The 13,655-nt window shown below is 40.1% G+C and overlaps 1 protein-coding gene across 1 annotated transcript; it reads left to right on the forward strand.

The window, feature by feature from the left end:
* The first annotated feature begins 891 nt into the window (after window positions 1–891).
* On the forward strand, window positions 892–13,082 carry LOC118163044 (carbonic anhydrase 3-like). The gene is made up of 7 exons (XM_035319491.1): window positions 892–1,048; window positions 1,194–1,391; window positions 4,806–4,924; window positions 6,873–6,965; window positions 8,861–8,926; window positions 11,744–11,899; window positions 12,475–13,082. The coding sequence occupies exons 1-7, from the start codon at window positions 1,012–1,014 to the stop codon at window positions 12,592–12,594; spliced, it is 789 nt and encodes a 262-aa protein (XP_035175382.1). The 5' UTR covers window positions 892–1,011; the 3' UTR covers window positions 12,595–13,082.
* The last annotated feature ends 573 nt before the right edge of the window (window positions 13,083–13,655 follow it).

Below are 13,655 nucleotides of genomic sequence, written 5' to 3' on the forward strand. Positions count from 1 at the left end.
AGAGGACCAGCCTTTGGGTGTGCAGCTTTTCATAGAATCATAGAATCATTAAGGTTGGAAAGGATGTTCAAGCTCAGCTGGCCCAGCCATCCCCTTACCACCAATGTCACCCACTAAACCATGTCCCTAAGCACCACGTCCAGCCTTTCCTTGAACACCCCCAAGGACGGTAACTCCACCACCTCCCTGAGCAACCCATTCCAATATCTGACTACCCTTTCTGAGAAGAAATGCCTTCTAATTTCCAACCTAATTTCCTTCTAATTTCCTACCTTTTGGTAAGCTGTACGTGCCTGAGCAACCAGCAGGCTCAGCAGCCAGCAAACACATGGTCTTGCACCCTGTCTGGTGTAAGGCTCCCTGTGTACATCAGAACCAACTAGACAAAATAAAACTCGAATTTGACCAAACTATAATTAATAGGTTTATTTTGCAGCAGACAAACGCTAGCTTTGCATAAAGACATGGATTTTCTCCGACTATGATACATCCCTTCAGGCATATAATTGTGTGTTTTGGGGTTGTTAATATGGGAGCATGTGTAAAACCAGTCTGAAAGGAAGCCCTGAGGTGTGTAAGCTCGCCCAAGCCCACCTCCGCGGCTTCCCACCCCAGCCCCACCGTCCGCCGCCGACTCCCCCCGTCAGGACGGCGCAGCTCCCTCAGGTCCGGCGGGGTGGGGCACGCTGTGCACCGGAGTTCTCGGGGACTCTCAGTGTCCCGCCGCCATCCCCCTGCCTTGCGAAGGGGGAAGAAAATCGCGTTTAAACACCCACTTGTGGATGGCTGTGGGGCGAAGGGCTCGGCCCCGGGTCTCACCGAGCCGCCCCCGCCAGCAGCCCGGGGCCGGCAGCACTGCTCTCCCCGCCCCCGCCGCCCCCTGCCCGCCTCCGAAGGGGGGGCACGAAGGCGCGGCGGTCCATAAAAAGGCCCCGGGGAGGGCGAGACAGGACCACCGTGCCGCCAGCGCCACCGGGGGGGGGGGCGAGGCACACGACAGACAGCGACACCATGGCCCAGTCCGTGTGGGGCTACGACAGCGACAACGGTGAGAGAGGGAGCGGGGTCTCCCTCGGGTTGAAATGCCCGGGGGGGAGCCCAGAGGGCAGCCCCGGGGCTGGGAGTCATTGCCCTGCTGCGAGCCGGGGTCTGGATGGGAGGTGGTGGTGACCTTCCCTTGTGTTTCCACCCAGGACCTGAGCGCTGGCATGAAAACTACCCGATGGCCAAAGGAGACAAGCAGTCGCCCATTGAAATCAACAGCAAAGATGTGCGGCACGACTCTTCGCTTGCTCCTTGGCATGCCAGTTATGACCCCGGAGCAGCCAAAACCATCCTGAACAACGGACGGACCTGCAGAGTTGTCTTTGATGACAGTTTTGATAGATCAGGTCAGCTTTTGCTTTGGCTTTTGGGGGTTGTCAGGAATTAAAGATTATATAGTGCTTGAAATCAGAACACATCCCACCATAACTAGCCCACATGGAAGAAGTTATTTGGGTAGGTGAGATGTGGTCCAGAGTTTATTTCTGCGCATCCTGCCTTTTTTAGGTTGAGCACAGGTTGGGCAGGGAGGCTATAGCTGCATGGACACCTCTGACACACAGATTTGATGGGAAAGGAAGGGTGACCGAGTAGCAGCTAGGTATTACTTCTGGCACTTCCCTAAAGTAACCTTCTGTGTGGACCCCAAGTTCTCAGGTGTTGTGTAAAATGAGAGAATTTTATCCAGAAGGTTTTAATGTGCTGTCTTAAACACTTCATAAGCACAAAACTTGTATGTTTTCACAGGCTTTGATCTAGATTTCTTCTGTTTGCTTCACATCTCGGCACTCAGGTTGATGGTTGCTCTGTTTAGCCATGTGGCTATTTCAGATTTTGAGATTCATAGTGTTCCAGTATATTTGAGCACTTGGACACTATGGTTGTTTTTTTCTAGGGAAGGTATCCAATCCACACTCATTTTGTGGCTTATGTATAACAAAGAAACTTCTACGTGCTTGTCCTCGCTATTTTTTCTAGTTCTGCAGACATCTCTACTACATATGTTAATATTAAATAACAAAAATTAAGCCTTTGAATCTGGAACTTTTCTTGGCAAAAGTCACCTACATCATTTTGGTATGAACAGCTACCCAGAAGTGAAGTTTTACTGACTTTCCCAGGTTGGAGAAATGGATGTTGTCAAATCACAAATGCTGTTACCATTTCCCATAAGAATCTGCAAAGATTTACTTCCTTAAATGCAAAAGGAAGCAACCAATTAAAAACAACTTGTTATAGCACCTCTTGCTGCGTAGGACATTCTTCCTGGCTTTTCTTGATGGTCATGGTTATACCTGTTTAAACAGTGACAGGACAGTCACTGAAGCTATGTGAACTAGAGTAGTAGTATCAGAACACAAGTGTGGCAATGTTATTTTTGATAAAACAAAGCAGGTAAACAGAGCCCAAAGCCTGAAATGCCTGTTTAAGCAAAATGCCAAAGATGTTTGTGGAATTTTTAACTGTATGAATGGCAGAACTACAACTCCATGTTCAAAATGAAAAAATATATAATTAAATGAAAATTCCAACAGTTTTCATCAGTTTACATCACTGCATATTCATGCAGTGATACTCAGTACATATTCTGCAGCACCAACAGAGTGCTGCACAAGCATTACACCTACATTAAGTATGCTGCATGCAGACTACATAGCTTAATGATTGCAACTATCTACTTTGAGTGGTAATTCCAAAACTGTTCAGCAAGTTCTGGAAATGTTTAGATTCTTTCGACTCAACCTTTGACATTTGATAATGATTCTTTTCCCTCTGCTTTGTAGAAGTCACTTCAGAAAAGCCATGAAATGGCTTTGCTATTTAGTTGAGAGATCAGTCTTCCATCTCAAGTTAAATTTTTCAAAACTGGATTCCACAGGTGTATTAGCTTATAGTTCTGAATACAAACAGGCAGCAGCAGTTAAAGTGAAAAATAAATTCACTTACCATATAATGTGAAGACATCTCAGGAGTATGCAATATTGATACTGAATTCCTTCTAACAAGAAGGAAAACAATCTAATTAATGGAAAACAGTAACTTTCTGTTGTATCTTTTTGCATCAGCTTTTATGGCATTTTTATTGGGATTCTGTTCTTTCGAAGCTATATAATTGGTACATATCAATGGTATATTGAAAGGTTACCATCACTCCTGTTTATTCTGATGAGCTCATTGTTTCCTTGGACTCCTCTGTTTATGACTATAGCTAAGTGTTATTTTTCCACATCTCACAGATAGAATCTAAATTATTTAGGACAAGGACCATCTCTTTATGTTTTTGTGCTTTAATATCAATTACTGCTATTTCTATATAGCAGCCTTAGAAAAATAATAAATTACACTTTTGTTTTAACATGGAATTCTCGTCCACATTGCATAAAATCAATCCAATGACTTAAAAGCATATAAAGAATTAAATTGATTATGAACCTTTCTGGATGGATCTGATGTATCTTATTTGCAGATTCCTGAAGGCAGAAATATTTAGAAAGAGGCTGCTCAAGAAGGTGTCTGCTCAGGGAATTGTGTTAGAGAAAGACCCTGATAATGGTCAAGATGGGTGCAGCCCCTGGTGTAGCCCTTCCTGTAAATCATTTTCTCTCCCAATTATCTCTCTTGCTCTTCTGGACACCAGATGTGAACTCCCTGCTCCTAATTTTCTGCAGGCTGCTGGGTAGTAGATTTGTCTGTTGGAATCAAATACAATGTTTAGCAGCTCTAAAGAACTACAGGAAAAAGAATTTCAGAAACACTTTTTTGGTCTAATGTCTTGGAAAATTTTTCAAGTTAAAAAGGTTTATGTTTATGCTGGAGATATCCCTCGACCATTATGGAGTGCTGTTTCCAAGTGCTACATAGTATTTAAGCTCTCTAAAGGGCCATTGGTAAGAAACCAATGAGTTTCTAACTCTGATATTGATTTAGCTTGTAAATGTAGGTTGAACACAAATTCAGCTCCTAAAGAAAAGTTCCTCCCTCATGCAAATTCCAGTGTAAAAAGGGCAAGCAAATACTATCAAGAATTTGGGCCGTAGAGTCTGTGCCATTTTTCCTGTATTCAAAAGTGAAACAAGAATAATAATCAAGTGATATATCTTCCACTGAGGGCTCTATACAGTATTGAGTTAGGATAATTTACTTATGTATTAACAAACTCAAAAAGTAAGAGGAAGGCATGCCTAAAACCTGGGGCAGTGGTTTGTTTCTGCCTCTCCACCCTCTGTCAATGGCTATGACACATACCAACTTGAAAGAGTAACTGCAAAGTTAAACCTTCTGCTCTGTGCTTAGCACGTCTTTTATCTGTAGGTATTCCAACACACGTGATATCAAGAATTAATTTGACACCATTGGGTACGAGAGGTTTTAAATATGTTAACTTTGAACTTCAAAGCTATTGTTAGAAGTTCAAACTTGAATGCTATTTAAGCAAGGTCTTCTGGCACTGCAGTTGTGAACTGCATTATCAGCTTTCTGTGTACGGAAACACGTCTCATTCCTGCCTTAGGTAATGAATGAAAAAATACATTTGGGAGTTTATCCTCTAGGCAGTCCCTGCTGAAAAAAGTCCCCAAACTTAACAAAAAGAACAGGTGTGGTGTTTTGAGAGTCAGGGTTTATGCAGATTGCTGATGTGTGATAAGCATAATTTGCCTAAGAACATTTTTTTCTTTTTAGAAGCATCCAACCATGCTGTAACTATAGTTTGCTTACAGACTAGTTTGTAGGCTGGTGTTGATGCAGATTATCAATTGCAGTGCTGAGAGGTGGGCCGCTCACAGGAGCCTACAGGCTGCGCCAACTGCACTTGCACTGGGGTTCCTCTGATGACCATGGCTCTGAGCATGTTATAGATGGGGTGAAATATGCAGCAGAGGTAGGACTGAGTTTTAACAGTAGTCTTCAGTACTAACTGGAATTTGGTTGTGCATCTGAACAGATTAACCATTCTTCCTTTTACAAGCATTTATTTTTTCTCTAAAATCTTTCTTTTTTTTTCCTAAAATCTGTCTGTGAAACTTGTGAATATTCATCACTGTGGAGTGGCATATATTGCATCTGCCAATAGATCTTTGCAAATACATACTAACATGAAATTTACCTCACTAAATGAGTTTTTGCTGTTTTTGTAGAATGTTTTAAAAATCCCTGAGGCAAAGTGATATGTTATTTCCAAATAGAAAGCGCCATTTTCTGCTGATGCTTTGTTGGCTGTAAATAATTTGTGGCATAACTTGAATTACTAAGTTAGTTTCATGAAGCATTATGAGTAGAAAAAAGTGGCAAAAAGTGCATTTGATAAGTTGAAGTTTAAAATTAGATCTACCTTAAAACTGATTCAGGCTGTTAAAGAGGTTATCTTCCAGCTGCCAAATGCGTGCTTTAAAATCTGTCTGCTTTCAAGAACTGAGGTAAACAGATGTATTTATTTTTGATATAAACTACTATGCCATTGTTGTCCAAAGATGATAAAATTAATGGCTGGTTTAGGCCCTGAAGACATCAGTAGGTAATAAATGTGACAGAATTCACTAGCAATGCTAGGCAATTACTAGCAAGTTCTTCCTTAATTTCTTTCCTCCGTCTTATCTGAGAATAGGTTCAAAATATATGCCTATATCCAAAAAATAAAAAATAAAAAAAAATTGCAGCAGTGTTTTCTGGCTGTAAATCACCTATATCCTTGAGGTGCAGAGCCTACAAGGGCTCTGCCCACCCATCATAGGAGCAAATTCTGGTAGGTATTTTACTGGGTCAGTGTGCACCTACGTTGCAGAAATGACTCTGGTGATGGTTTATTTTTTTTTTTCCTCACATTCCTTAGCCACAGCCAAATTGCATTACTATTCTACTGTCTGTGACTGACTACAAACAAATTCTGCTTCCTCAAGCTACTTTTTGGTTAGTTCAAGCACAGACTTTTTACTTTGCCTTTTTTTTTTTCTTTTTTTTTCAGTATTTGGGTATTTAGAGACAAGAATGCCTGGAATGTATGCCAAAATGTGGCCAAAGATACATGGCTACTCTACCTTTATCCTTAGCAATTATATCTTTATCCATAAGGGAAAAGAAACAGCATTACACAAGTTTGTATTCAGGGCAAGTTACTTTGTTATTTAAAAAATAAAGTAAAATAGTTTAAAAGAAAAAGTTATAAATTTGCATCCAAAGTATGGACCAAACTCCTATTGTTTTGTATGGGACCATGTTCCAGACCCTGCTTATTTTGAGACACTGCTGGTTGCAGCACTTGTAGCTATATACAGGAGACAGAGATTTTCTGGAAGGAGATAGAAAACTTAAAGTATATCCTGAAAATAAGCATTGTTGAAAGCAGATATAAGAAGGAACTGCCAGGTTACAATCTCTACTCCTCTCCAGTATGATGCGCAGAGAGCAGTCGGAGATACAAAACAGTAATAGATAAAATCTAGACTAGATAAAATCCAGTGTAAATCCCAGAGCTGATATCTGCATAATCTGAAGATCTACTTGAGTGAGGTGCATGTCAGTGTGTTTTATGCACTGCATGTGTGCTTGGGTTGGGTTGAACTGTGTGTAGCTGAACTGTCTGATGAATTTTTAAAAGACATTGTGTGGTAAACTCTATTTTCTTCAATCAAATGCAAAGTGATGTATGTAGAAAATGTGAGCACGTGGAAGCGTGTGAACATGAACTGGAGATACTTATGTGTAGCTTCCTTTTTCATGTCCATTCCTTTATTTGCTGTCTAGTGGAAATTTCTTAATATAATGTAATAGATCGTAAGACTGCATCATTGGCAATTTCTTGCATTTATAACTGAGGTTTTATTGATTTTTAGTTACACATGGTACACTGGAATCCAAAACATGGCAATTTTGCTGGAGCTTTGAAACAACCTGATGGTGTAGCTGTTGTGGGCATTTTTCTGAAAGTAAGTGGCAAACATTCAGTTCTCAAATATTTTCTGTATTTACCATCTTTTTACCTTTATTTTTTCCCCACACTGTGTCATTTTACAGTAAAACATTCAAAGTAATGCACAGACTGAAGTCACGTATGTCCTTGGGCCCTATGTCAGCTCTGTGCTGTGATGTGTATTGAGTGAGGAGGACTCTGCATAGGAGGAGTGTTTCCTCCTGCCCTTTGTCTTCTAACAGGTATTATATCTACCTGTTAGCAGGGTTATGTTGACTGATTCATTCCCTTTATCTCTTGATGATCCCTACATGAGCTGAGAATCAAACAAGAGTTCAAGGAACCTACTCCAAAAGACCAAGTACTTGAAAGAATTGGTGGTAAAAGGAGCTCACTGAACATCTTAACCTTGAAATACAGCAGGTTAATAAAAATATTACAATACTGATATTTTGCAATTGATCTTTTTATAAACAGAAAGCAATTCTAGTGTCAAACCTGTATGTGGTCTAGGACACTCAGAAACACTTACATGCAAACAACCAAGTAGGATAAATTATGCAACCTTCAAATATGTAGTTCTCATTGTACCCACAGGTATGATCTTCAGGTTGAGCATGGTGTCAGAGGATATGTCCCCTTTTATTGCCTAATCACTACTAATTTGCATTCATACAAATGTAGCAAGTGGATGTAATTAATTTTGCCACAATGACTAAATCCAATGTCATCTTAATTCTGTTATACTGTGAACTAGCCTGACATTTTTTCTTGTAGTTATTTTAAACTGATAGTGATAGAATTTCAGCACCTATACAGATTCTTTCCTGTGACTATGTAGAATCACAGAGTGGTTTGTGTTGGAAGGGACCTTAAAGATCATCTAGTTCCAAGCCCCCTGACATGAGCAAGGACACCTTCTGTTAGACAATGTCCTTTGATTATTTTTCCTTTGTCATCTTTTTTTGTCTATTCTGTATTAAAGCTTTGTCTTGTAAACCACAACATACAAAGTATAACATTATGTTCCTATTGACCATGCTAAGGTCAGCTAAAGTCTACAAAAGAAAGCAGTATCACTTTATCTTCCCTGGCCTTCTTTCATTTTTTTCTTGTTCTTTGACATAGGAGTCATTGTTTTGCTCTGGGTTTGTCTTCTTTCATGACTGGGTTTTGGGTAGTGCTAGAACAGAGATTGAATTATCTCCTGAATAATTTAATTTAATCTATTTTTCAAAAAAGACTTCATTAAAAGCATGTCTTATGCATGCTGTCTTTACTCTTGGATGCAGAGCCATGTCAAAGCTTTTGGTGGTGCGAATGTCATGAACACAAGCAATAGAGTGACCCCATAGCTTTAGGAGTTCATGACATGATTCTCATCATATGCCTTACATCAGAACTGATCTGACCGCATATGTGCTGCAGAATATTCTGTGTCTGTAAGCGCTCTGTATCTTCAGACTACCAGCATTTTGCTGAGTGCCCATACATCTCACAGCAGTTGTGGGTTGCTTCCAAACCAAGAGCCTAGGGCTGGGCCCTGCAGGGTCTAGATGACACTGGGTACACAGTTTGTTGCTCAGACAGTGGGAGGTGTCTTGTGGAGTCTTACGGCACACTTTTGAATTACAAAGCCAGTTACTTGAGTCTTCTATTCTAGATGTTCCTTTAACATACATAGTTTTGTGCCAGTCTGTATATTGGATGCTCTTAGGGTGCTGTCTGTAGGTTCATGCCCGGTGGGCCCTGCCAATAAGCACAGAGTTGGAATCCACATGGATGCCTTTTTAATTAAATAATTAATCTTGGGACTGCAAGGGTACTGCTGCCTAATTTGATGGATGTGATACACTTCTACATACCATGGAACACGATGAAAATATACAATACTTGTGCTTTGCATTACAGGTTGGAAAAACTCCCAAACCAGAAATTAAGAGAATTCTTGAAGAAATAGATAACATTAAGACCAAGGTATCAAAACTTTCTCTCTTTTTTTTTTTTTTTGTGATAAAATGTAGTTGAAAAACATCAGAAGTAGAAATTACAAGTTGAGACTCATTCTTTTTGGCATCATTCCGGTACCTAAAATTAGCACCAGAGGTGATTGGACTGTGGAGCAGGACACTTTTTATTGAAATAAGCATATAACTCTTCACTTCTGTAATTATTCATGTTGTAGGTGATATTTTGTCAATCCTTGCATGCATAGTTGATAATCTTATTGGCACTGCTGTGTGTAAATAAGCTAGTGTACAAACACCAAGAAGAAATTAAAAGCTTTTTGAATTTGAGGCCAGAGGACAAAATGCATATCTAAGGACAGAAGCCCATACCTATGACATACATCAAACTGCAGAAGGGAATTTATTTGCAGAGAATTATGATGCTACTTCTTAACATCATTATTTAACATAAGCCTAACTCCTAGGTCTACCTTACCATTCCACTTCATGAAAAGTCTCATGATTCTATCTAATGATGGTAAAACTAATTTTTATATATGATGTTGAACATATCACCAGATAGGACTCAATTTTACAAAGTTTATAAACATTTTCTTGCAAATTTAGCAGAATTTCTTTCATTTACTTTAAATATATAAATACTTAAATCGTGTAAGTTTGTAAATACTTCCTGCCATCGTTGTGAGGGTCTGAGTCTAAAATCTGTGATCTCCTCACTCAGTCTTAGTAATTTTAATGTTTCAACCTTAGCTTAGCTTTTCTTAGCTTTCATTACATTTCCTTTCTTTCTGCTGAGGGAATTGAAGGTCAATTTTATGCCACCTACTTTGTCAATGATATCAATCTTAATATAGTTTGAGCTTCCCTTGTAACCCTTTTGTCCCTTTTTTGCCATTTACATGCAGAAGAGCTTTGCTACAGTTTAAAAGAGTTTATAAATTGCCCTTTGAAACACTGTGTCTCATATAATTATGACTAGGTGGTAGTGATAACTACCCCATTACATCATATTCAGGACTGCCTCACGGGCAGAATTTATGATCTCTAACTGCAAAACTGAAAAAATATAAGAAATCTGATTTCCTACAGATACTGTTTGTTTTGGTTCTGGGAAAAGCAACAGTTCAGGAAAAGCACAGAGAGATAAGTACATGTGCAATCACACAGATCTTGTATTTTATTTCTTAAACCTTTTGTTCCTGTCATAACATATATTTTACCAAGACACTTATTTTTCAGGACAGATTAACAGATGGTATCATCAGTATATTTATCTCACATGCAGTCTCAATTGCTGTGATACGTTACAGAAAGAGGAGTTTCTTGGACACTGTACTGTATTTACTGAAAAAGCACAGTTTTGTTTGAAGCTATTTGAAAGCTTATCTTGAATTTACAGAATAATTTTTTCAGGAAGACATTTGGAATCTTGGTGCTATTCCTTCTGCTGGTATTTTCTGCAAGGATGTGTGGAAAAGGTTTCAGTTCCTCCCATTACACTTTGTAGGATAGTTCTATTTCTGTCTAGAGAAGATTCTCTATTAGAGGAGCAGGAATTTGGAAGAACAGATTGTGCTTTCCAGAATTGCTTCCTAAATACCAGTAGAGAACTAAACTTTCTTGTTTAGTTCTTGGTCACCTGCAGAGGAGACAAGAAAATCTCATTACACTCCTGTTGAGATACTTGCTTGAGTATGCCCTTTGGTAGAAAAGAACTCCTTTTCAGGAAACATTGTCTGGTGTCTGCTGTTCTTCCTTGTCTGGTGATGCTCACGTTTAGTAAAAAGGCATTCCAGGTCCTGTACCCTTCGAGGGAGTATTTCAGTTTTTTGCTTTCTGTGTAACAGTGCCAACAAAAATATTAAAAGTGTCACCATAACAATGTAAGTAGAGAACATTTTCAGGGTGAGAAAGATGGAGATTTAAATTCCTTGAGATAGAGAAGAAGGATTTGCGGGTCCAAAGAAGGGCGACAAAGCTGGTGAGGGGCCTGGAGAACAAGTCCTACGAGGAGCGGCTGAAGGAGCTGGGCTTATTCAGCCTGGAGAAGAGGAGGCTCAGGGGCGACCTTATCGCTCTCTACAGATACCTTAAAGGAGGCTGTAGAGAGGTGGGGGTTGGCCTGTTCTCCCACGTGCCTGGTGACAGGACGAGGGGGAATGGGCTAAAGTTGCGCCAGGGGAGTTTTAGGTCAGATGTTAGGAAGAGCTTCTTTACTGAAAGGGTTGTGAGGCATTGGAACAGGCTGCCCAGGGAGGTGGTGGAGTCACCATCCCTGGAAGTCTTCAAAAGACGTTTAGATGTAGAGCTTAGGGATATGGTTTAGTGGGGACTGTTAGTGTTAGGTTAGAGGTTGGACTCGATGATCTTGAGGTCTCTTCCAACCTAGAAATTCTGTGATTCTGTGATTCTGTGATTAATGTTGGATTAACACCTGACCACTGTTCTATTGGATAAAAATGGTACCAGAACCTACAGTGCCCTAACTTTTATCCCAAATGACCCCAAATAAAACAAATTTTGATAATCACTAATTAGTTTTGAGGGCATGGGGAACAGAAAAATATTGCAATGAATTTGTTTTGGTCCTGCACAATTCAGGTTGCAATTTCTCTTAATTTATTAAGGGATTCAAAATTTAAATTACTAATTTCAGGGCAGATACTTAACGAGATGAAAAGGAGGTTGATCACTTGCATGAATCTTGATATTTAACTACTTCCCCTATAACATTGATGCTGCTGTCTTTCATGCTGTATATGCCTAGAATTACTTCATTGATTTTTCATGTTTTTTTTTTTTTGTTTGTTTGTTTGTTTTTAAGGGGAAAGAGGCTCCTTTTCAGCACTTTGATCCATCAATTCTTTTCCCCAAATCTCGGGACTACTGGACCTACCACGGTTCATTCACAACACCCCCCTGTGAGGAGTGCATCACTTGGATTCTCTTGAGGGAGCCCATTGAAGTCAGCCCAGACCAGGTAAAGTCTAGCTAGTTCTGCTACTCCTTTACCAGTTCTCAACAGTCTCGCACCACGTCAGTGTAATGATTTGCAAGCCTTATGTTACCTTGCATGTTTTGATAAGGAGAACTTTGCCCGAAGGCTATGAGAAATTGGCTTGAAAAAGAGTTAAGCTGAATTGAGCTGCAAAGCTGGCCTTGAGAATTGGGCTGTCTTCCTACACATGATCTGGAATAGCTTCAGCAGGAGTGTTTGTGAGATCCTGAAGACCTGTGTAGGCAGAATTGCCCCAGAGGCACAAAAGTCAGTCCTCTCAGCAGCCTCGGTTCATTCTTTGGTTTCAGCATCAAGTGGCAAGTAAGACTAACATTTAGCTGCTTTAAGAAATTAGTGGTCCAGGACAACTACTGACATTCTAAACGCTGACGGTGAGAAGAACCAAACTAGCTAGAACCTGTAAATCCTAACAATAATACAAATTAATGTATTGGTTGTACAATCAATTCCTCATCTGCCTCCGTGTTTGTTCTAGGTATCAATGTGCTGTTTCCAGATGAATTTACATGGCCACTTTTTATTTTTCTTCCTTGCAGATGGCGAAGCTCCGTAGCCTTTCCAAGAATGGTGAGAACGAAGCGATGAATCCACTGGTTGATAACTGGCGCCCACCTCAGCCTGTGAAGGGCAGGGTGGTGAGAGCCTCGTTCAAGTAAAGCTCTGTGGAGCCTGAGTTGAGAAAATCCCTGCATTCTAAAGCATAGTTAGTTTTTGCTCTCTACTGCTTTTCCTCTGGATCAAGATCTGTCTTTCTCAGCTTAACATTCTGAGTGGTAAAACTGAATCTGATTTTTAAAGCAGAAGAAGATACTCTATGTAATCACTAACCTTATGAAGGAAATGTGAGATACTTGTGTTCCTTGACCACAAATGTTTTATCATTTGTGATAGTGTCACTTCTCTGCCATGTGGTCTTGGAAGAAAAATGAGCTCATTTCCAATATTTAAAACGAATTTCAAAGGAAATGTAGTAAAGGCAGAAAAATGAACCAGTAGCTCAGGAAAGCAGGAATAACAGTGGGTCAAACAGTACGTGAACAGGAGCTAAAATGCCTGCTCCTACAGCATCTTTAGTAGATACCTTCATCAGATGTCCCACATTGTGCAAACATCCAAAGAATAAACTCCTCTTTAACATACCACATTTTTATTTTCCTCTCTGGTTCATAGTTTGTTGTCCAGGATTCTGGGGAGACTATCAGGCATGTTTGGCTTTTGTGTGTGAAGACAAAAAGACATACCTTGCTGTCATTGCAGCATTTGCTGTCTTTGCCATGTCCTGCAGCTGCCCATTGAGCAGCTTGCTTCACTGCTACTGTTACTTCACCCATCCAGCCCTGGAGCATTGCTGGTATCAGGTTGCCTTGTATTTAGTACAGCAGCTTCAGGATTGCTGCGGGGGTGAAGTGCCTTCCTCCTGCTGCTCTGCTGTTACCTCTCAGGATGATGGATTTTATCTTTGATCCTCTGCCTATTTCTTTTTTTTTTTTTTTTTTGGCATCTTCGTCTACATATTAATGATTTCACCTATTAGGGATTTTGTTGCATATGGAGAGGGTCTTTGCTGATGACTCATGTCATTTGTCTTCCCTGCTACTAACAAAATCCAGATTAAGTCTCCTAAATGTTTGTTTACTGTGACTCTGCATAGTTGGAGGCTCTAAGTGAAGTCTCTTTAGCTCTGTCACTTTCTGGGGAAACAGTTCAGCTGGCACAT

Source organism: Oxyura jamaicensis, chromosome 2, assembly GCF_011077185.1.
Source record: "Oxyura jamaicensis isolate SHBP4307 breed ruddy duck chromosome 2, BPBGC_Ojam_1.0, whole genome shotgun sequence".
In the NCBI taxonomy this organism is placed as follows: domain Eukaryota; kingdom Metazoa; phylum Chordata; class Aves; order Anseriformes; family Anatidae; genus Oxyura; species Oxyura jamaicensis.

What these genes read in the sequence shown, in the direction of transcription:
- LOC118163044 (XM_035319491.1), top strand. Translation starts at nt 1,012, where the DNA reads ATGGCCCAGTCCGTGTGGGGCTACGACAGCGACAACG. An exon ending in GGGCTACGACAGCGACAACG is followed by an intron (nt 1,049 to 1,193) that starts GTGAGAGAGGGA and finishes GTTTCCACCCAG; the next exon opens with GACCTGAGCGCTGGCATGAA. An exon ending in TAGATAACATTAAGACCAAG is followed by an intron (nt 8,927 to 11,743) that starts GTATCAAAACTT and finishes TTTGTTTTTAAG; the next exon opens with GGGAAAGAGGCTCCTTTTCA.